General features: G+C 45.0%; 1 protein-coding gene across 1 annotated transcript in view; it reads left to right on the forward strand.

The window, feature by feature from the left end:
* ACSS1 (acyl-CoA synthetase short chain family member 1) overlaps positions 1 to 23,527 on the forward strand; it is a 64,896-nt gene that overhangs the window by 40,524 nt on the left and 845 nt on the right. The window contains exons 4-13 of the mRNA XM_077760158.1: positions 884 to 1,059; positions 1,456 to 1,608; positions 5,566 to 5,713; positions 6,996 to 7,133; positions 11,893 to 11,985; positions 13,158 to 13,270; positions 13,661 to 13,787; positions 14,511 to 14,638; positions 14,751 to 14,814; positions 17,091 to 17,209. Coding sequence (XP_077616284.1) covers positions 884 to 1,059; positions 1,456 to 1,608; positions 5,566 to 5,713; positions 6,996 to 7,133; positions 11,893 to 11,985; positions 13,158 to 13,270; positions 13,661 to 13,787; positions 14,511 to 14,638; positions 14,751 to 14,814; positions 17,091 to 17,209 — 1,259 coding nt within the window. The remainder of the gene's footprint in view (positions 1 to 883; positions 1,060 to 1,455; positions 1,609 to 5,565; positions 5,714 to 6,995; positions 7,134 to 11,892; positions 11,986 to 13,157; positions 13,271 to 13,660; positions 13,788 to 14,510; positions 14,639 to 14,750; positions 14,815 to 17,090; positions 17,210 to 23,527) is intronic.

Genomic DNA, 23,527 nt, shown 5'->3' on the forward strand with positions numbered 1-23,527 from the left:
GAAGCACTGTAGGGTGGTGGGGAGTGGGGCTGGGAAGAGGAATCCACCAGACCAGCATCCACAGTGGGTGCTGGAGCTCAGTCCCTCAGGGAGCCCCGGGAGGTGATGGAACCACATGTGTCAGGATGGGCACCTGAGGGATGAGGGAGCTGTTCTGGGCTCTTCCTTAGGGACCAGTAATAGAATAGCCCACTGCAGCCTTGATCCCTCTGGGTCATCCCAGGTTGAGGCACAATGTTGGTGGTTGGGGGTCATTGCTTTGCCTGTGGTTCTGATGCCCAGTTTGTATCTCTACCTGATACTTTGCTCTGGGCCTCACCCTAGGTCAGCTGTGGAAGCTTGCTTGGGTCTTCACTGCAATGCCTTGGGCCTGGTCAAGCCTAACCAGGTTGTTGAAGAACAGGTGTGAATCCCGGAGTGCCTTCTGTTAAAGGCAAGGGTAGGGGCTGGTAGCTTCTGGCACCCATTGGAGTGTGGCCTCTATTTTCTGGGTAGTGAAGCCTCTTGACCCTGGATAGGGCAGGGGCCACACAGGACATGTTGGGGCTTGGTCTCCGGCTGCCCAGCTTTCTTGATCTCTGCATCTTAATGTTGCTTTGCCACCATGGTGGCTGTGGCCTCTCACCCAGGGAAGCTCCCAAGGCAGGTGGGAGGCAATGGTGGAAGTCTCTCCTTCAGAGCTGGGAAAAGGCCTGGCACTTCTGCATTGAGCACAAAGATTGCAAAGCAGGAAGACGCCCTCCCCCCACATTTTGCTGACTCTTACTCAAGAATGGACTTTGTGTATCACACTCTTAGGCCTGGACTGTATGGCTGTCAGTCTGGGGTGTGAGGGTCATAGTGGGAAGGAAACTGACCAGAAATGTCTGTTTGTCTCCATTAGCTAAGTGCAAGGTGGTCATCACCTTCAACCAAGGACTCCGGGGAGGGCGTGTGGTGGAGCTGAAGAAGATAGTGGATGAAGCTGTGAAGCAGTGCCCGACCATCCAGCATGTTCTGGTGGCTCACAGGACAGACAACAAGGTCCACATGGGGCGTCTGGACATCCCCCTCGAGCAGGTAGGTTTGTCTCACTTTGTACAGTTTGAGGGGGAGAAGTAATTATTGGGTTAACTGGGTTTGAGTCACGTCAGATCATGGTTCTCACCCTGGGTTCCCCAGAGATGTTCAGGGTTCCCTGATCATATCTGATGGATTTACATCCTGGTTGGGAAGATGGAACTCAAATACCGCAAACACACTGAAACACTTAATGTAACAGAAATGATTGGATTCTTCCTTTTATTTTGTGTTCTCTCTGCACCTGGAGTTGAACTAGAGCAGAGTAGAGCAGGTGAACTGAATCCGGGCTGCTGATTCCTGTAGCAGCTGGGTGAGAGGTGTTCTCAGGATGGGTGAATGGGGGGCAGAGGGTAACTGCCATGAATGGGGCTGTTTGTGTCTTCCTCTTTCCAGGAAATGGCCAAGGAGGACCCTGTGTGTGTCCCAGAAAGCATGGACAGTGAGGACATGCTCTTCCTGCTCTATACCTCAGGGAGCACTGGAGTACCCAAGGGACTCGTCCACACACAGGCGGGCTACCTGCTATACGCCGCTCTGACGCACAGGGTACAGGCTCTGGTGGGGAAGTTCAAGGGTGCGGTGCATCACACCTCCTGGGCAGGGCTCTGGGCAGGGGGCCAGGAGAGGCTGGATTTAGGGCTAAAACTCCTGCTCTAACATAATGCCCAAATGCATGAGGTGCTAATATTTCTTCTCGTGTGTTCAGGAGCAGGGCAGCTGTGAGTTGTGGCACTGGCATAGTGAGTGGGTGGGCACGGGGGCTGAGTTCTGTACGTGTTGGGAGACTCTGGGTCTCAAATTTGAGGCTCACTGTAGGTCTTTAGCCCCTTTGCACCTGTGTCTGTGCTGTCTGCTTGCTCTGCAGGAGCTGAGCCCTCCCCTTGTCTGACACATGGCACAGCTGCGATCTGATGCTCAGGGGCCCAGGTGCTGAGGCCTTCCTGGGCCCCTCCCTCCCTAAAAAAATGTCGAAACTCATGTTTTATAACTGAGCTGGTATAGAGAATGTGTTACTATTACATATTAAAATGTTTTCTTCTATTTAAAAGTTTTTTTCCCCTTCTGATGTTAAAAGAAAGTAAAACATTTTTTTTAATTTTAAAAAATTTATTTATTTTGAGATTGGAGGGAGGAGGGGTAGAGAGAGAAGGGGGAGAGAGAATCCATGCTGACAATACAGAGCCTAAGGGGCTCTATCTCACAAACCATGAGACCATGACCTGAGCTAAAATCAGGAGGTGGACACTTAACTGACTGAGCTACCCAGGTGCCCCTGGGGCCACATTTTAAAAGTAAAATTAGAAAAAGACTTAGTTTTGTAAGGAAACTTAAATTCAGTATATGGCAGTTGTATTAGAGTGGACCATTTTCTAGGGCCTATAAAGCAGATGATATGGCATGTTTGTTTTTTTTATTGCAATAAATGTATTTAAAAAATCAGTTCTGTTCTGGGGGCACCTGGGTGGCTCAGTCAGTTAAGCATCAACTCTTGATTTCAGCTCAGGTCATGATCTCATGGCTTGTGGAATTGAGCCACATTCAGTGTGGAGTCTGCTTGGGATTTTCTCTCTCCCTCTCTCTCTACCCCTCCCCTGTTTGCATTCACTGTCTCTCTCAAAATACAATAATTAAAAATTTAAGAAAATAAAAAATAAAAATTGGTACTGATTTGAATGTCAGCGGGTTGTGGGGATTGTGGTTTAATGTGGCATCCCCGGTCACTTGGATAGTAGTTAACACTTCCCAGGTAGGATTTGGTTTCAAGACAGTGTTTATAGATCTCTCTGTTGCAGAAGGTGAAACTGAGAACTGACTAGCCAGGTGACTAGCAAGCCCGAGCCCATCCAAGAAGGGCTCGGACTTTGGTCCTGGGTGGTGGCATCTCTCCTGCCTTGGCCCCCTTCCTCTGTGTTGACCACATTCCTCCCCGGGGACTGGAGAAAGCCTAATAGTCTCAGCAAAATCACTGGCCTGGTTGCCATCCAGGGCCCCATTCTGACTCAGTCACTGTGGGTAAGGGTGGGGGTGGAATGTGCTCATTGGTTAGGCTTGATCACGTGGGAGGTGAACCTCATGAAATGAATGGCAAGGAGCAGGTGCTGAGAGGCATGTAGCAAGCATGCACTCTGTGCATGACACAGTCTCTGAGTGGTGCTGCACTAGTCCCACTGATGGCTACTCACACCTAGGACTAACAATGTTGAAAGTGAGCCAGACAGACAGATGTGGTACCAAACCAGGCTGAGCAGACACGGTAATACCTGAATTCAAATCCATATTAGAACAGCTGTATTCTGACTGTTGGTGACCTTGAGCTTGCTACAGAACATTTCTTGACCTCAGTGTTCTCAACTAGAAAGCCCCACCCCTCCTCAGCTCTTGGTGGTGGGAAGAAGTTTGGAAGGATTGACACATCATGTAAATAAAAATACTTTTGAAAATATAGCTATTGAGACTAAATACCAAGAAAGTCACAGAGTAGGTCAAATTGTTTCCACCAGTTTATGATGAAGTTAACATTAGGGAAGCTGTAAATGTAGAGAGAGATTGTTTTTTGGTAATAATAATTACCAAAATTGTTGGAGGACCCAGTCTATATGAGCAGAAGCAGTTGGGAGTATAGGGATGGGACCATCTTTTGAATTTCTCTTCAATAAGAATTTTTTTTTTAAGAATTACGAATGGAAACTTTGAGCCTTCTGTAGATGAAAGTATGCACAGCTGTGGTTCTCCAGGGGATAAGGACAGTTGGCTCTGAAGGGTGTGAAAGAGAGTTTGGAGGTATGCAGTAGGGTCAAGCCCTTTGGAGCATGGCTGGCCCCAGGCATTTGCTCCCCTTCCCAGAACTGCAGGGAGAGAAATCTCCAGTCCATGAAAGACTTGGCAATTTGGGTCCAAGTTGTATTAAAAATCTTTTCGGTCCCACATGCTATGGGGCTTTGGGTGTGGGCATCCTGATGCTTCAGTGCTGTGAAAGCAAAGTCCTCCTTGAAAAAATCCCCCAACCCCCGCCTTGGGACACAGCTGCATAGGGCACTGGCCATCTCCAGACCACTATACTTTGTGGAGACACCTGAGGATTTTCTGCATTCATCTGTGACAGCAAGAAACTGGTCCACTTGCCCAAAGATTGAAAAGAAGTCAAAATAGAATACAGAATAGAATCTAGAAAACACACAAATCCTATCTGTAGCTTACTGAATTATTATTATAAGGCAACCCCACTTCAGTCAAGGAGTCCAAGTGATGAGGGGCGCCTGGGTGGCTTAGTCGGTTGAGCGTCCGACTTTCGCTTAGGTCATGGTCTCGCGGTTTGTGGGTTCGGGCCCCACGTCGGGCTCTGTGCTGACTGCCGGCTCAGAGCCTGGAGCCTGTTTCAGTCTGTGACTCCCTCTGTCTCTGACCCTCCCCTGCTCACGCTGTCTCTCTCTCTCTCCTAGAAATAAATAAAACATTAAAAAAAATTTTTTAAGAAGTTCAAGTGATGAATCACTGGGTTCTACTCCTGAAACCAATACTACACTGTATGTAAACTAACTTGAATTTAAATAAATTAATTAAAAAACAAAAACATGGAGTGGAGGAATGTCCCCGCCACCTCACAGAAGCTCTTCCCTGCCTGTCTGGCCACAGCCCCTCCCCCATACCCTGACTTTCATATGTGTCACTGCCCTTTGTTTCCCCTCTTCTAGCTTTTCACCTAACATGCATCCCCTGATACTGTAGCTTACTCTTTGCCCACTGACTTTTTTTTGATATGTCTTTTAAGCCTTTTTTAACCTGTTCTCTTCCATCCATTCCGTTTCCTTAAACTTTGTTGTTAACACCCAGAGATTTGTCCCTCTGATCTCTGTGTTTCCTGCAAAGGGGCATTTGGATCCAGAGGTGGATCAGGCTCAAGTTGGACCCTGTGGCAAGAATGCAGGAGACACATATGTCTCCCTGCTCAGGCTCTCAGAAACTGATGATGCTTGAGGCACTTCTTGGTCCTTTTGGCTTTCATGTTTTTGTTGTTGTTGCAATTTTTGAGATTTAAAAAATTGTGGTATAACTTAATACAAAAAGGTGCCCTTATTTTGGACATATGACTAGACAAGCCTCTACCTGTGGGTACACACGTGGTCACCACCTGCATCAGGACTTGGGGTGTCTCTAGCTCCCAGAGGTGCTGACACGCCGCTGGTAGGCAGCCCCCCAGCAGGGCCAGTATTAACATGACCTCCAGGATACAGATCAGCTTTGCTGGTTTGGGGCTCATACAGTATACACCTAAGGTCTGGCTTCTTTCATTATCATCTGTGAGAGTCCACGTGTTGTGTGTGGCAGTACTCTGTCTTGTCACTGCTGTAGCTTCACAGAGCCCTGGTGGTACACTTATTCTTCCTGCTCTGGTGGCTTTGGGAACAGCTGTGTCTTGCATTTATAGAACTCTCTTAGTGATATGGGGTTCTCTTAGAACATGGGGTGACAGGCTCCTGACAACCTCTCTTCCTGTTTCTGCAGCTTGTGTTTGACTACCGGCCAGGTGACGTTTTTGGCTGTGTGGCTGACATTGGCTGGATCACAGGACACAGCTACGTGGTATATGGACCTCTGTGCAATGGAGCGACCACTGTTCTTTTTGAGAGCACCCCGGTTTACCCTGATGCTGGTGAGGACTGGGGACCCAAACAGGGTCCCCAGGAGGAAGCTTGAGAAAGGAGGAGAAGTTCACAGGAGGGTGGAGTAGATTCCCTCACTCTGGCCCAGCTGTGGTCCTTGTGGTCATGTGGCATAGCTGCCAGGCCTTTGGCTCTGCCAGGTGGGCTTGGGGCCAGGGGCCATGTCTGCAGTAAGATCAGATAAGCAATAGATGGGAGTCGAATTTTTCACTGGAAGCCGTCTCAGGACAACCCCCTCCAGAGTTCCTGTCCCTCTAGCAAACTGGGTGCCTTGGGTCATCCCCTTAGCACTGTCCCTCTCCCCTCTCTGGCCGCCTGACCAGATCCTGCCCTTCCTCGACACCCATGCCAGCTTCCAGCCTCCTGTTATCCCAGACAGGGGTGGGGGGAGGACTTTCTCCAACTCTGCTGCCTGTGTCTTCAGGGACATCTGTCAGAGAGCATTGTCCACCTCCATGAATTGAGATTGCTTTGAGGACCTACACCTTGCTCACCTTGGCATCTCTTTTTTCAGGCAATACAGAGCCCCAAGTATTTGTTGTAATTCAGTTGAATTGTGGTGGCCCTGTTCCACAGTGCTTATAATGATGTGTGTAGAACTTCTTTGTCACCTCCCCTGCTCCTCTTCAGCCTCCTGATGGACTAGGTACATGCTAGGAAGAATGTGTAGGGGGCATAGCGAGGGATTAAGGGCCACACCTTGGGTGTGATCTCTGGCACGTCACTTCAGCCCCTCGAAGCTCAGCCCATTCCATGTGTAGAGCCATGGTGGTGAGTTGAGGGGGATTGTGGGAAACCAGGTATGTGTGTGTGCTGGACAATTGCCCTGCTCCCCAGGGCTCACTCAGTGGTGGCCACTGCTATTCCAGGGGAAGCACCTGTCACCACCTTAGAGACATTTAAGTGTGAATACAAGTTCTATGTTAGTGCTACATGGGTTATTTTTAAAATTCACAGTGATATCCCTTTGAATCAATCCTTGCTATATCTTGTGGGATATACCATGTAGATGCAGCCAGCCAAAGCCAGGGGAAGGCTGTTACCAAATGCACCAGCCTTGGATGTGGGGTGTGCTGGGAGATGATTGCCACAGGGAACCCTTTCTCAGAGGGCTCCCTTCTGATCCCAGTGATGGGTTTTGGATTCCGTTTCTGTAAATACAGGAGTTTGCATGGATCCAACACACAGTAACTATTGTCTGATTTCTAAATAAGCTAGAATAGATACTATCTAGTGGGCTCAGACTGACAGTGAACTTGGGCCTTTTTGTAGGTCGATATTGGGAGACAGTACAGAGGTTAAAGATCAACCAGTTCTATGGAGCCCCAACGGCTGTCCGGCTGTTGTTGAAATATGGCGACTCCTGGGTGAAGAAGTATGACCGCTCCTCCCTGCGGACCCTGGGGTCAGGTGAGTGGCCTGCTGTGCTGCTGGAGAGGTTGTGTGCCATGTGGTAGAGCCAGTGTAGGCTTCAAGCAGTTTTAATTATGAAAGCTCTGTGGCTGTGGCTGTGGCTGTGGTGACTTCAAGCAGTGTGCCTGGCTGAATAGAGCGCTTCCTGGAACCCCCAGGTGATAACAATCTGGAGCACAACATTCCAGATGTTTCTGTACCTGAGTTCTGTGCTTCATCTTTATTATGAAAACTCCCCAACCTGGTATGATGGTCCAAGCCCTACTTCAGTGGCCACATGGGACTACCCAGTGTAGGAGCTGACTGGATTGCTAAGGTGTTCCTCTGTTGCTTGGTGCCACATAGTCCCAAGGACTGTAATCAACATCAATTTGTGCTTGTGTGCTGTTCCTGCTTTAGATCTTTACAAGGCAAGGAGTTATGAGATCAATGGTTATATCCATTTATAATTTTGATAGATGTCACCAAGTCACATGGAAGCATTTGGGAAAGGTGATATGGTGTCACTTCATATGGTACCAGTGGGGTGGAAGGTACCCATGCCTGTTCTCTCTCTCTGTTCCTGATTCATTTCATTTCTGCCCTTACACATGTTGTCAATAGGCAAAACAAGGGCAGCTAGGCCTTCTGTGCTCCTTGGTGAATACTTGGATCTGCTTGGTGGTTTTCACAGAGGAAGCATGTAGGGCAGGTACCACAAGGGACGTGTCTTGCTGCCAAATATGTCCACGGAAAGGGAGCTCAGGACAGCATATGCATGTCACTCATCAGTGGCGTAGGTATATAGTGCTGTTACAGGTCTCAGGGCTCTGGTTCACTCGTCTCCCCTTGCCTGAAATGTGCCCCTCCCCATCTCTGTGGATTCCAACCTTCTCTCAAGGCCATCTCTGTGCACCTTCTCCCTGTGGAGTCCTGAGCGCCTCTGGACCTTGGGCTCTCTTTCTTCAGACAACTCCGTATTCTATACTTGGATATCTGTTCTCATGCTAATTGTTTCACTGGGCAGTGAGCTCCCAAAAGTCACACCCATTGGTATCCTCAGCGTCCGCGTGCCCACACACAGGGAAACACAGCAGGTCAGTGAGGGTTGACTACTCATTGGGAAGCTGAGTTGCAGGACCAGGAACAGAAGGCTCAGATTCGTGCTGAGGGCTCAACACCCACATGCTGGCATCTCCAGGGCAGTTGCTACCTAGCAATGCTGCTTCCCACTACAGATGGCCTGAGTCTCTGCCTGGGATACCTGTTTTCATGTGCCTAGCTCTATCCTACTCAGGGCCTCCCTCATGATTGGGGTCAGTTGGTGTCTGTATGACCAAGTGCTGTGAATTTTCCAGATGGGGTCAGCAGAAAGAGTTTTGGGCTCTTTTCTAGATGGTGGTGAGTTTGAGATGCCTCTTGTGGCATGTTTAGGTTATGGAGGGTGACTTTGTGTGTTGACTGGGGGCTGTGTGGATGGAGAAGGCCTGCCCTCCATAGCACAGGGGCTGTGTTGTGCTCCTGCACACTGGGCTGGGCAGTGCTTGGGGACTAAGGGCAAGCAGAGGGCCACAGAAACTCACTCAGATCCTCCAGGTACCATTTGCAGGCCTCCTGAGTGCCCAGGAGTTAGGCTAGTGGTGAAGGGAGGTTTGATTTTCTAGATGCACTCATGGGTTCAATTGCTATAGAAGACTCACTAGGGCCCCCAATGATAAGGCATGTGCTCTGAGCACTTCAGAAGGAGGTGCTCATCAGCTGTATTAGAGTGGGGGTGCACGTCCCATCCAAAAGCTGCCTCAGCCAGGCATCCCCTAGGCCAGACAGGCTTCTGTGGTCCTCTCTTCACTTCCTCTCTTGGATCAGGCCCAGAACCTCTGTACCAGGGAGCACACACAGAGGCTTGGCCAGGCTCTGTGTATTCTTCTGGTCTCATGGGCACATTCCTGCCATGTAATGAACACCACCAGCGGAGCCCTTCAGGGGTTTCTTTGGGACCTGCTTATCAATAATAAGCGGGGCTGGCAGGCAGGTTAAACAGTACCTGGCATCTCCTTGTACCAGCAAAAGAGAAGTAGCGCCATGGACTAGGAGGCTTCATGCCTTGGCCAGAGCCAGTGTGGTGCTGGTCTCTACTGTAGTTCCACAGCTCAGGCTGCCTCCATGTGGCTGAATTAGCCCCCACGGCACCCCAGGCTTTGGATGCATTGACTTCATTTAATCTGACCAGTCAGCAGAATCTGACTTTACTCAAGACTTTAACACCACAATTTGTATGATTTTTTTTTTTTAACTTTCAGTTTCACAAGTGACATTGTTGCTGGGGAAAAAAAATTGGAACATGGTAATGAAAGCTTATGTCTTCTGTGAGTGCTGCTCCAGGCAGCCCTGTTGCCTGTGCGCCTTCTGATGCCTTCTTCACAGTTACATTACTGTGAAAGACACAGCTCGGTTCCAAGATGTTTTCTTTCACATGAACAAGATCAAACTGTGCTATTATCCTATGTTTATTATAACTCAGCAGCATGCAGTTTTCCATATGGCTCTGCTGTGCTTTGAGAATTTAATTTTACCCTTGTGTAGGGCTGCCATGGGTATGGTCCTGTAGTCACGCCCTTGTGGTTATGTATCTGGGCTGTTGGCAGTTCCTCAGTATATGGGCCAGTGCTGCATGGTATCTTCTGGCCTCCCTGCAGGTGTGGGTGAGTGCGGGGGCAATGCACACAACACACAACACCCGTGTGGCCAACATGGGGGGCCCTGGCCAGGTCAGGCCTTGGTTACTTGCTGCACTTGGTTTGTCCTGAGCAAGAGACAGCCAGCCTAAGAGAATTTCACTGTTTTAGCAGCGGTATGTCTAAGCCGATGAGTTCTGGCTGAATGCCAGTCTTGTATGGGCGTTTCATAAGGGTGGTAGCTTAGCCCTTTGGCCTGTTATAACAAAACACCACTGGCTATAAACAACAGGGATTTATTTCTCACAGTTGTGGAGGCTGGGAAGTCCAAGATCAAGGTGCCAGCACGATTGCCTTCTGGTGAGGGCCCTCTTCCTGATTCATAGATGGTACCTTCTCCCTGTGTCCTCACATTGTCCAATGTGAGGAGAGGGGTCTGGGTGGTCTGTTTTATAAGGGCACTAAACCCATTCCTGAGGGCTTTATTACCTCCCAAAGGCCTTACCTCCTAAGACTATCATCTTTGGGAGTTAAGATTTTGACATATGAAATCTTGGGGGTACACAGACATTGAGGTCATGTCAAATAGACCCTGATGTAGAAATCAGGCATAGTATGCAAGCTTGTGTGTGTGTGTGTCTGTGTGTGTGTGTGTGTGTGTGTGTATATACAGTTGTTACACATAAGCATATTTGTGTGTATATGTGTGTGTGTATGTGTGTGAGTATATATATATATATGTATACATACACAGTTGCTATATACACGTATAGTTGAACTTTGAACAACACAGGTTTGAACTGGGTGGGTCTATTTATACATGGATTTTTTTTCAATAGATGCAATACAGTACTGTAAATGTATTTTCTTCATGATTTTCTTAATAATATTTTCTTATTTCTTGCTTACTTTATTCTAAGAATACAGTATAGAATACATATAATACACAAAATATGTGGTAATTGACTATTTTTGATGAGGCTTCTGCTCAAAAGTAAGCTATTAGTAGTTAAGTTTTAGGGGGGTTAAAGTTGTACCAATTTTTGGTGGCGTGGGGGGCTGGTGCCCCCAATCCCTGCATTGTTCAATGATCGATTGTGCCTATGTATATAAAACCACCACCCAGATCAAGCCATAGAAATTTCAAGACCTCAGAAGGTTTTCTTTATGGTCCCTCCCAGTCAGTAATCCCCAGCCACACCACTGTTGGACCACTCTCAGCATGGGTTGATTTCTTGAACTTCATCCACCTGGGCTCATGGGATGTATGCCACTCTTGTGCCTGCAGTGCCATGAGTCTCAGGTCAGCCCTGAGTGTATGGCTGTGGTTTGCTTGTTCTCATGCTGTTTATCACGTGAATATACCATAATTTATTTTCTCATTTTACTCTTGATGGCAGTTTTGTTTCTAAGCTGTGATCATTCTTGTATGTGAGCCCTTTTGGTGGACATATGCATTCTTTTCTGTAGGGTGTACAGTGGGAGTGACATTTTTGAATAGGATAAATTTATGTTTAGATTTAGTGGATTCCACCGCAGTCTCCTAAGTAGTTGTACCAGGTGTATGAACTTTTATTTTTTAATTTTAAAATGTTTATTATTTATTTTTGAGAGTGAGAGAGCATGCATACACTCTAGTGGGGGAGGGGCAGAGACAGAGAGGAACAGAGGATCCTAAGCAGGCTCCAGGCTGACAGCAGGGAGCCTGATACGGGACTGGAACTCATGAACTATACAAGACCATGAAGTGAGCCAAAGTCACTTAACTGACTGAGCCACCCAGGTGCCCCTGCATAAATATTAAGAGAACCATCCAAGTTGTTCCCCAATTCCATACCAAATTATACTCCTACAACACTGTATGATATTGTTACCCCCACATTCTTTCCAACTTTAAAATTTTTGACATGATGGTGAAAATATCTTGTTGTAATTTGTATTTTTTGATGGCCATAAATGTGATGAATCTCACTGCTTTTCAAGTTTTCTTTTATGTCCTTCAGAAAAATTATAGAGCTATTTTACCTGTAAAAACCTATCCTTTTTGGTTTCAGGTTTATTGAAGTCTATTATATTGTTTTTCCTTTTGTGTGTGTTTTCAGTGGGAGAACCAATCAACCGTGAGGCCTGGGAGTGGCTCCACAAGGTGGTGGGGGACGGCAGATGCACTCTGGTGGACACCTGGTGGCAAACAGGTGACAATGCTCCTGAGGAGAAGGGGACCTGATGGCAGGGCTCACTCACTGTATGTGACAGCACATGAGAACATGTGGCTAAGCCTGAGTCTTGGAGGGTCAAGTGTGAGGCTCTGTGAATACCATCCAACACCACTAACACCTCAGCCCCTCAGCATATGTGGTGGTTGAAAAATCCAGTGTCTGGAGTGAGAGGCAGAGGTGGCTGCCCTTTTGGAGCTATAAGATGTGTAATGACTTCTCTGGGCCTTGGGTTCCCCATTGGTGAAATGGGGGCGCTCCACTACAGGCCCTGGTAAAGATGGAAAGAGATGATAGTACTGCTGCATGTTGCCTACTGCTGACAGGCAGTAGGTACTTAGCAAAATGTTCATTTTCCCTGTAGGGTCCATGTGCCCAAAACAAATACATCTGATGCAGATGGGCCCTGCTGTAAGGGATCAGAGTCTAAATTTATATTTTAGTGGGAAACACATTTTTTTTCTGTGTCATTTTGTTTTTCTTTGCCCTCTCTGCTCTGGTGTATCTGACTTATTAGGGTGTTCAGAGTAAGAGATCACCACCACTGCTGCAATAAATGTAGCCAACTGGGGTCTCATTCTCCAAGAAGCCAGAGAGTGAGGTATTGCAAATAGCTCTGTTCTCCTCCATTTGGGAAGGCTCAGGATAGACACTCCCTAGAATTGAGTCTCATGAGGCATTTCCATGCAGATGGATAGAGGGAAGTACCAGAGATGTGAGAACAGAATTGTGAGCATCGCTTTTCATTGTTTGGTGTGTGTGTGTGGGTCGGGGGGAGGCACTGGCCCAGAAACAGTTCTTTTTCTCCATCTTCCTGTGCAAGTAGGTGGGTTCTGCCCTTTCCCACAGACCAAGGATGAGGGGAGGAAGCCATAGCTCCTGGGACTTACCCCTCCACCTTGGGTCTCCATCTCATTTCTGCAGATAAGAGGACTAGAACCCAAGTCTGGGCTTGCCTCAGAAAGAGGTCTGTGTGTCACTGGGATCACTTTGTTATTTCCTTATTGCAGACAGGGGCAAGAACTGGGAGAGTGCTCCCACCCTGGGAGACCACTTGTGTGTCTGTCATGGACACTTCAATGGCAGGGCCTAGATAAACATCCCAGTACATGCTAGGCCCATCTTGCATTTCTTCCCCATTCTCCCTGCAGAAACAGGTGGTATCTGCATCGCCCCACGCCCCTCAGAAGAAGGAGCAGAAATCCTCCCTGCCATGGCGATGAGGCCCTTTTATGGCATCATCCCCGTTCTCATGGACGAGAAGGTAAGGGCCTTGCAGAGGTGTCCCCGTCCTCCATGCCGAGCTTCCTCCCTACCGACTTCCCAACACTCCTGTCCGCCTTCATGGCCTCCTCTGCCCACTGTCCCACATCATGTGTGCCAGGCTCTTGTAGGTGGAGGAGGGCAAGCATTCAAAGACATGGTTGAAATTGCCCATGGCGTGAGCCCTAGGTTCTCTGGGAAGCCCATTCCAGGCTGGTTCCTTACAGAGGAGAAAGGCAGTTCCTTTTGGGGCCTCCTTGTCATTTTTCGTATTTCTGTTTTCATGCATATCTCTGACACTTCCCTCTATCATTTTTCAGAAGAATGTTAGTTTTTGCCTTCTGAAGCACAACCTGCCACTTCTCTCACATGTGTGTCTCCGGGTCTGTAGGGAAATGTTGTAGAGGGCGGTAATGTCTCTGGGGCTCTGTGCCTGTCCCAGGCCTGGCCAGGCATGGCCAGAACCATCTATGGAGACCACCAGAGATTCATGGAGGCCTACTTCAAGCCTTATCCAGGTGAGCTGGCTAAAGTGGATCATGTCATGCATTTTTACACACACTGGGAATCATAGGCTCAGAAAATGATGACTGAGTATAGAGCAGTGACACTTTGGAGTTGGAATCCTGCCCCCTTCACCTCCCTAGGCCCCTTGGTCTCTGGAATGGTAAGAATATCTGGGGGTTAAGTGGGGCTGCACGCAGAGCCCAAGGTGCCTGACTGTGGTGTGCATGCCTTAGGCTACTAAGAGAGAAGGGTGAAGAAACCACTCTGGAAAACTGCCATGATGGCTCTGAGTTTTCTTCCAGTTTACTTTTTTTTTTTCCTGCTTTGCTTTGTGCTGCTGAGTTGGAAGATTATATACACAATGTGCCTGTTGGAACCCATCATCTTCAGTCTCAAGCTTGTGTGAAAGAGACTCACTTTTGGGCACACTTGGGTGGGCTCCTTGTGTATCTTCTGTTCCCCAACGTTTGCAGTCATGACATGGTCAGAATTCTGACTCAGAGCCACTGCGCTATCTCTAGCACACAGCCAGATGGCACTATCTAGAGAAGTATCTCCACAAGGGGTTGCAAGGAGGGTGAACAGGCAGGAAGTCAGCTGAGCTGGGGCTTCAGGGCTTTCTCTTATAGAGAGAGTCAGGGTATGGGTACTACTGTGTCCCTCCTGGAGGGAAGGGAGCCCCGCCAGGTCCTGGTTCAGTGGTATTGGTGCTGAATTCTCCCATTGTGGTGCAGGCTACTACTTCACCGGAGATGGGGCTTACCGGACTGAGGGCGGCTACTACCAGATCACTGGGCGGATGGATGATGTCATCAACATTAGCGGTCATAGGCTGGGGACCGCTGAGATTGAGGATGCAATGGTGAGCATGGCCTGGCCTCCTTGGCTAGGGCACCTCTTCGAGGCCTCAGATTTACTTGTGTACTGACTCAGGGGGTTCACCTTCTGCATGTTTTGCTTTGTGTTCTGCACAGGCTACCCACCCTGCTGTGCCAGAGACTGCTGTCATTGGCTACCCCCATGACATCAAAGGAGAAGGTGAGCACCCACCAAAGGAGCTCCTCATTGTCTTACACCCATTGTGGGGGGTGGGTGGTAAGGGATTTTTATGGGTCAAGCTGTTGCTTCCTTCTGTCTCACATGGAGATATTGGGTCAGGAGACTTGATTGCACACATGTTATGTGAGGGTCAGATTTCTGAAATGTCCTAGCTGTGCCATCCTTTAAGGACATGAGGATACACATCTACAAGCAGCCAGAACCTATTTGGCCTCTACTGAGCTTGGGAGTTTCATCTATCTGTGTGCATGTGGTGGCCTAGTTACAGAGGGTTCACATGAAATGCCCTGTCATGCTCAGAGCGTCTCCTTGCCCATGCTTGGTCACAGCATGTGGTGCTGGCTTGCAGCTGCCACAGGAACTGGCAGACAGGAGTGTGCTCTGGAGTGGACTTTTGCTGCTCTGGAGGAATTTGACCTGTGGTTCCCACTGCAGAATGACATGCCAGGGGAACGCTAAATGAAGATCAGGGTGGTCTTTATTAAAGACACACATTATTCCAAAGTCTGCCAGATTCTAAGCAGGTAGGTGAGGGAAGAGACAGGATCACCTAAGTATTACAGTGTTCAGTGCACAGTGGCTATACTTGCTTGGCCTGGCATGAGCTAGACACTGCTGACCCTACACTGCACAGCTGGGCAGACCATCCTCCACTGCTCAGCCAAGCAGCCTGGGATTGGGCACTCTCCCTCTTGCTGTCAGGGACAGCCTCTGTCACAGCACGTCCCATCGTTACCTGCCTTCCTGCCACATTTGTATGCCTCTGGTCTATTATTTATGCAAACGCCTTATCTAAATTGACTCATTGTAAAATTTAACATTTATTGAAGTTCTTTAAAAACAAAGCATTTTCAGTTGCTATGAGAAGCATGTGTTCATGAGGCTGCCACCCTTTCCTTAGTAAGAAACTGGGAAGTGCCAGAATGGGGGCAGGGATAGGAAGGGAACAGAGACGGGAACAGGTCCTTGTGTGTGACACTCAGAGGCCTTGGGCCACCTCATAATCCCATCAGTAGAAGCTGCACCTAAGTAACTCTGGGGTCACCAGGCCACTTAGTGATGGGGAGGACATGTGTGTCCATGGGTATGGTGATATACATTTTTCTGATTTCTAACAAATTTGAACAGCTATCCATTTGTAATACACAAAAGCAAAAGATGTTGGGTATCTATTTGTCCCCACTCTCTGTGTTTGCACGTGATATGACTGAGGGGAGGCTCTGGGTCTTGTCTGATTAGGACCCAGACCTGGCAAGGGACAAAAGTCCCTGCTTCATAGAGCTTTCATGCTGGAAGGTGAGGGAGTAGAGGGGAAAGATGGACAACACACAGTAAACACAATCAATGAAGAAGCTGTATAGTAGGTTAGGTGGCATGTGGCATGGGGAGAATTAATTAAGATGGGATGGAATTGATGCCGGTATACACAGGCTGCCCATATATAGGAGCTTTGTTTATGACAGGGCATTGCAAATCCATGGGAAAGAGACTGTCTAAAGTGGTTCTGAGATTGCTTATGTGGAGAAACAATAGAATTGGATCCCTGGGTCCCACATATACAAGATTATCCCAGGTGGATTGAAAAGAAATGTAAAGACCTGTGGGAACCACTGTTAATCCTTTCTGGAACCTGGAAAGATACTGACAAAACTTAGTATTTATGCTAAAATATTGATTAGTCAGCACTGCCCAACAGAACTTCCTGCCAAGATGGAGTTTGCTCCTAATCTGTGCTGTCCAGGACAGTAGCCGTAGCTATAGGTGGCTCATGAGACCAAGGAACTACATTTTAACCTTAATTTCATTTACATTTTAATAGCTACTTTGGCTAGTTCCCACCATGCTATACATGTATGCACAAGATTAGTGCAACGTACTGTGTTCCCATGCACCATCTCACAGGAGAAAAATAGCATTTTCCTGACATTATGGTCTACTTCACAGATGCAGGGACAGTGGAAGGGGGTTAAGTTATGCCTCCAAGGTCACACCCCCCAGCCAGTCAACACAAGAGCCCCAGAGAGCTCTCAACTAGATGTTGGCTTTGCTAGGATGTTCAAAGGAGCTGTTAGAATTGCTTCCGCTTTGGATGAAATGGAAGTGCGTCTTTAGGGCTACAATGAAAGAAAGCAGCTGCTACAAGGTCACCAACATATGATTTAAACATCTTTAGGATTTATGGTGACTATATACAGTGGTCTGCCTCAGGAGATGGTTTGTGGTCTAATACACCCCAAACCTTTGCTTCCTTCCAGCTGCATTTGCCTTCATTGTGTTGAAGGACAACGCAGGTGACCCAGATTTGGTGGTGAAGGAGCTCAGGTCAGCAGTGGCCAACAAGATTGCCAAGTATGCCGTGCCCGATCAGATTCTGGTGAGTGGCACCTGACCCTCAGGTGTGATGGTGCTGCTTGTCGTAAGCCTCCTTTTCTGCTTCCCACAATTAACATACAACAAGTGATCACTTTCATCAGCAGAAAGTTAGCTGTTTGGCTTCCAGGGAAGTAGGTGGGGATGGTGAGTTGCCATATCCTCAGAGAGAGGGGGAGGTCAGAAGACCTGGCAGCAAACATTTACACAACTCACCTGTTCAGGGGACCATGCTGGGCAGGATTAGGCACTCTCTTACTTTGGCCTGTGGAAGCTAGTTATAGAAGCAGGTCTGAGTGGTGAAGAAAATTAAGAGATTTTATTTATTTTTTAAAAGTTTTTATTTCAATGCATTTAATTAACATACAGTGTGATACTAGTTTTAGATGTACAATATAGTGATTCAACAATTCCGTATTACTGTGTTCATCACAATAAGTGCACTCCTTAATCCCCACCACCTATTTCACCCATCCCCCTACCCCCCCTCCCCTCTGTTAAGAATCTGTTTCTTGGTTTGCCCATCTCTCTCTCTTTTTTTCCCCTTAGCTCTTTGTTTTTTTCTTAAATTCCACATATGAATGAAATCATATGGTATTTGTCTGTCTTGTGACTATATANACCCACACACATACACAGCCCACATCTTCTTTATCCACTCATCAGTTGATGAATTCTTGGGCTGTTTCCATAATTTGTCTATTGTGGATAATGCTATAAATATCAGGGTACATGTATCCCTTTGAATTAGTATTTTTGGATTCCTTGGGTAAATACCTAGTAGTGCAATTGCTGGATCATAGAGTAGTTCTATTTTTAACTTTTGGGGAACCTCCATACTGTTTTCTGCAATATCTGCACCAATTTACATTCCCAGCAACAAAGAAGGTTCCCCTTTCTCCACATCATCACCATGACATGTTGTTTCCTGTGTTGTTGATTTTAGCCATTCTGAGAGGTATGAGGTGATGTCTCATTGAAGTTTTGATTTGTACTTTCCTGATGATGAGTGATGTTGAGCAAATTTTCATGGGTCTATTGGCCATCTGGATGTCTTTTTTGAGAAAAAAAAGTTATTTGTTTTTTGGGGGGTTGTTGAGTTGTATAAGTTCTTTATAGATATTTGATATTAACCCTTTATCAGATATGTCATCTGCAAATACCTTCTTCCATTTCATTGATTGCCTTTTAGTTTTGTTGATTGTTTCCTTGATGTGCAGAAGCTTTTTATTTTGATAAAGTCCCAATAGTTTATTCTTGCTTTTGTTTCCCTTGCTTCAGGAGACATATCTAGAAAGAAGTCAATGGCTCATGTCAAAGAGGTTACTGTCTGTGTTCTCCTCTAGGAGTTTGATGATTTCAGGTCTCACATTTAGGCCTTTAATCCATTTTGAATTTATTTTTGTGTTTGGTGTAAGAAAATGGTCTAGTTTCATTCCTTTGCAAGTAATTGTACAGTTTTCCCAATACCATTTGTTGAAGAGATTGTCATTTTCCCATTGGATATTTTTTCCTGCTTTTTTGATAGTTAATTGGCCATGTAGTTGTGGGTTCATTCTGGGTTTTCTATTCTGTCCCATTGATCTGTGTGTCTATTTCTGTGCTAGTACCATACTGTTTTGATTACTACAGCTTTGTAATGTACCTTAAGTCTGGAACTGTGATGCCTCTAGCTTTGCTTTTTCAAGGTTGCTTTGGCTATTTGGGCGTTTTGAGGTTCCATACAAATTTTAGGATTGTTCTAGTTCTTGTGAAAAAGTGCTGTTGGTATTTTGATAGGGATTGCATTAAATGTGTGGATTATTTTGGGTAGTATAGACATTTTAACAGTATTTGTTCTTCTGACTCATGAGCATGGAATGTCTTTCTATTTCTTGGTGTCATCTTCAGTTCCTTTCATCAGTGATTTACAGTTTTCAGAGTACAGGTCTTTCACCTCTTTGGTCAAGTTTATTCCTCTGTATCTAATGGTTTTTGGTGCAATTGTAAATGAGATTGACTCCTTAATTTCCCTTTCTGCTGCTTCATTATTGGTTTATAGAAATTTAACGGGGGTGCCTGGGTGGCTCAGTTGTTTAAGCATCCAACTCTTGATTTCAGCTCAGATCATGATCTCACAGTTCGTAGGTTTCAGCTCCATATTGGGCTCCACGCTGACAGTGCAGAGACTGGTTGGTATTCTCTCTCTCCCTCCCTTCTGCCACTCCCTGGTGCTCTTTCTTTCTCTCTCTTTCACTCAAAATAAATAAATAAAAACTTAGATTTCTGTATGCTGAGTTTGTATTCTGTGACTTTACTGAATTTGTGTATCAGTTCTAGCAATTTTTTGGTGGAGTATTTCAGGTTTTCTATATAGAGTATCATGTCATCTGTAAATAGTGAACATTTAACTTTTTTCTTTGCCGATCTAGATGCCTTTTCTTTCTTTTTGTTGTCTGATTGCTGTTTCTAGGATTTCCAGTACCATGTTAAGTAACAGCAGTGAGAGTGTATATCCCTGTCTTGTTCTTGACCATAGAGGAAAAGCTCTCAGTTTTTCCTCATTGAGGATGATGTTAGCTTTTCATATATGCCTTTATTATGTTGATGTATGTTCCCTCTAAACCTACTTTGTTGATGGTTTTTATCATGAATAGATGCTATATTTTGTCAGATGCTTTTTCTGGATCTATTGAAATGATTATATGGTTTTTATCTTTTCTTTTGTTAATATGGTGTATCACATTGATTGATTTGCAAGTATTGAACCACCCTTGCAACCCAGGAATATATCCCACTTGATCGTGGTGAGTAATTCTTTTAATGTATTGTTGGATTTGATTTACTAGGATTTTTTTTGAGAATTTTTGTATCCATGTTCATCAGGGATATTGGCCCGTAGTTCTCTTTTTTAGTGGAGTCTTTATCTGGTTTTGGTAAGAGAGTAATGCTGGCCTCATAGAATTGGAAGTTTTCTTTCGTTTTCTATTTTTTGGAATGGTTTGAGAAGAATAGGTATTAAGTCTTCTTTAATATTTAGTAGAATTCACCTGTGAAGTCCTCTGGACTTGGGCTTTTTCTTTGTTGGGAGTTTTTTGATTACTGATTCATTTTCTTTGATGATTATTGGTCTGTTCAAGCTTTCTATTTCTTATTGTTTCAGTTTTGGTAGTTTTTATGTTTCTAGAAATGTATGCATTTTTTCCAGGTTGTCCAAATTGTTGACATATAATTTTTCATAGTATTCTTTTGTAATACTGTTTGTATTTCTGTGTTGTTGGTTGTTATTTTTCCTCTCATTTGTGATTTTATTTATTTGGATCCTTTCTCTTTTCTTTTTGATTAGTCTGGCTAGGGGTTTATCAATTTTATTAATTCTTTCAAAGAGTCAGTTCCTGATTTCATTGACCTGAGCTCCTGGTTTCATTGATCTGATCTATTGTTTATTTTGTTTTATTTTGTTTTCATTTCTATACTATTTATTTTTTCTCTAATCTTATTTCCCTTCTTATGCTGGCTTTAGGCTTCATTTATTGTTTTTTTTCTAGGTCCTTTGAGTGTAAGGTTAAGTTGTTTATTTGAGATTTTTCTTGCTTCTTGAGGTAGACCTGTATTGGTATATACTTCCCCCTTAGAACCACTTTTGCTGCATCACAAAGGTCTTGGACCAATGTGTTTTCATCTTCATTTGTTTCCATATATATTTTTTTAATACTTCTTTGATTTCCTGGTTCACTTATTCATTTTTTAGTAGCGTGTTGTTTAATCTCCATGTATTTGTGGTCTTTCCAAATTTTTTCTTGTGGTTGACTTCTGGTTTCATAGTGCTGTGATCAGAAAACATGCATTGTATGGTCTCAGTGTTTTTGTACTTGCTGAGGCATGTTTTGGGACTGAATATGTGATGTATTCTCGAGAATGTCCCATATGCACTCAAAAAGAATGTGTATTCTGCTGCTTTAAGATGAAATGTTCTAAATATATACGTTAAGTCTATCTGGTCCAGTGTGTCATTCAAAGCCATTGTTTCCTTGTTGATTTTCTGTTTAGATGATCTGTCCATTGTTGTAAGTGGGGTGTTAAAGTCCCCTATTATTATTGTATTATTATTAATTCCTTTATTTTTGTTATTATCTTATATATTTGGGTACTCCTAATATTGGGAGAATACATATTTACAATTATTATATCTTCCTGTTGGATTATCCCCTATATGATTATATAGTATCCTTGTCTCTTGTTACAGTCTTTGTTTTAAAATCTATTTTGTCTAAAATAAGTATTACTATTCTGGATTTCTTTTGACATCCATTTGCATGGTAAATGTTTCTCCATCCCCTCACTTTCAATCTGCAGGTATCTTTACCTCTAAAATGGGTCTCTTGTAAGCAGCACATAGATGGGTCTTGTATTGTTGTTTTTTTATCCATTTTGTTACTCTATGTCTTTTGATTGTTTAGTCCATTTAAATTCAAAGTAATTTTTGATAGATATGTACTTATCACCATTTTATTACTTGTTTTGTCATTTAATCTAGAGATTTTCTTTGATTCTTTTTGTCTTTGTCACTTTGGGTCCTTCTTTTCCGCTCAGAGTCCCCTTTTAATATTTCTTGCAGGGCTGGTTTAGTAGTCAAAAACTTCTTTAGTTTTTGTCTGTCTGGGAAACTCTTTATCTCTCCTTCTGCTCTGACTGATAGCCTTGCTGGATAGAGTGTTGTTGGCTACAGATTTTTCCCATTAAGTGTGTTGAATATAGCATGGCCTGCCAAGTTTCTGAGAACAGATCTGTAGCTAGCTTTATGGGTCTTCCCTTGTAAGTTGAGGACTTTTTTTAATTGCTGCTTTTAGGATTTTTCTTTCTCACTGTATTTTGCAAATTTAATTATAATATGTCTTGGTGTTGGCCTGCTTTTGTTGATTTTGGTGGGAGTTCTCTGTACCTCCTGGATCTTGATGTCTGTTTCCTTTCCTAGATTAGGAAAGTTTTCAGCTATTATTTTTTTGAAAAAATTTTCTGTCCTCTTTTCTCTTTCCTCTTCTTCTGGGACTCCTATAATATAAATGTTAATATTATTACATTTGATGCAGTCATATTTAGTCTCCTAAGTCTATTGCTGTGTTTCATAATTCTTTCTCTCTTTTGTTCAGCTTCGTTATTTTCCATTATTTTGTTTTCTAAGTCACTGATTCATTTCTCTGCTTCTTCCAGTCTGCTGTTCATTGCATCAAGCCTGTTTCTAATCTCATGTATTGAGTTCTTCATCTCTGGTTGATTCTCTTTTAACTCTGTTATCTCTGTGTTAAGGGTCACTAATGTCTTCTCTTCTCAAACCCAGTGAGTATCCTTATGATTGTTGATTTAAATTCTCCATCAGTCATGTTACTTATATCTGATCCACTTAGATCTCTGAACATGGACTTACCTTATTCTTGCATTTGGGATAAATTCCTCCATTGTTGCATTTTGTTTAAATCTCTGCCTTCTTCTGAAAATTAGAGATTTTAAATTGAGAAACATGTGGAAAGTACCAGTGTTCCCCAGCCCCAGTTGGATTCTGAACATATCTCCTGGTGTCAATGCAGGGGACACTGCCAGAACTTGTCTGAGGGGGGTCTGTGTTAGAGTCATGTCTGGGGAAGAATGGGGCCGACTCTCCAACCCTGTTAGGTTTCCACTCCTTCCTTTGTTAACATTTCCCCCCACAGCCTTCCTTGGGTCAAAGGAGGTCATCTAAGGTGAGAATGGCCCTAGCCTCCCCTGGTGTCATAGGAAATCAAGCTATTGGTCTGGTGACCAGAGATTCAGGGAGACCTGAACTCTATTTTCAAAAAATAGGTCATTGTTAAATAAGCCCCAAACTAAGCCCTTAGGATGTTGCTTTTGACATTAAAGGGACCATGGCTGTTTGAAAATGTTAAATGTTAAATTTTCAAATACTAAGCAAGACAACATTTTTCTATGAAGTAGCTCTTACCACTTATGCCAGCAAAAATCCACTTCGGGCCAGGCCAGCTGCTGGAAACAAAGTGCCATGGCATATACTTGGTTCTGTTGCTACCTGGGATCCCTCATTAATGTAGTGGATGGGAGATGGAGGTATCTGTAGCAGTGAGGCAGACCCAGGTATGGGCATACCTGACCTGGAGAAAATCTTCAACAAACCCCTGATGCATGGTTGCTTCTGCCCTTCAGGTTGATTTCAGCTTTAGGTCCAGATGGTGGAAAGATAAAACCAGAGACCACAGGTCTCCATGTCTTTAGGGCAGGCCTGGCATCTCAATCATTCATTCCTGAGTCCCCAGCAAGGGTGTCATCCCTTGCTGTTATCCCAATGCAGCTG

This window comes from Crocuta crocuta, unplaced genomic scaffold, assembly GCF_008692635.1.
Source record: "Crocuta crocuta isolate KB4526 unplaced genomic scaffold, BGI_CrCroc_1.0 scaffold23, whole genome shotgun sequence".
Lineage (NCBI taxonomy): Eukaryota > Metazoa > Chordata > Mammalia > Carnivora > Hyaenidae > Crocuta > Crocuta crocuta.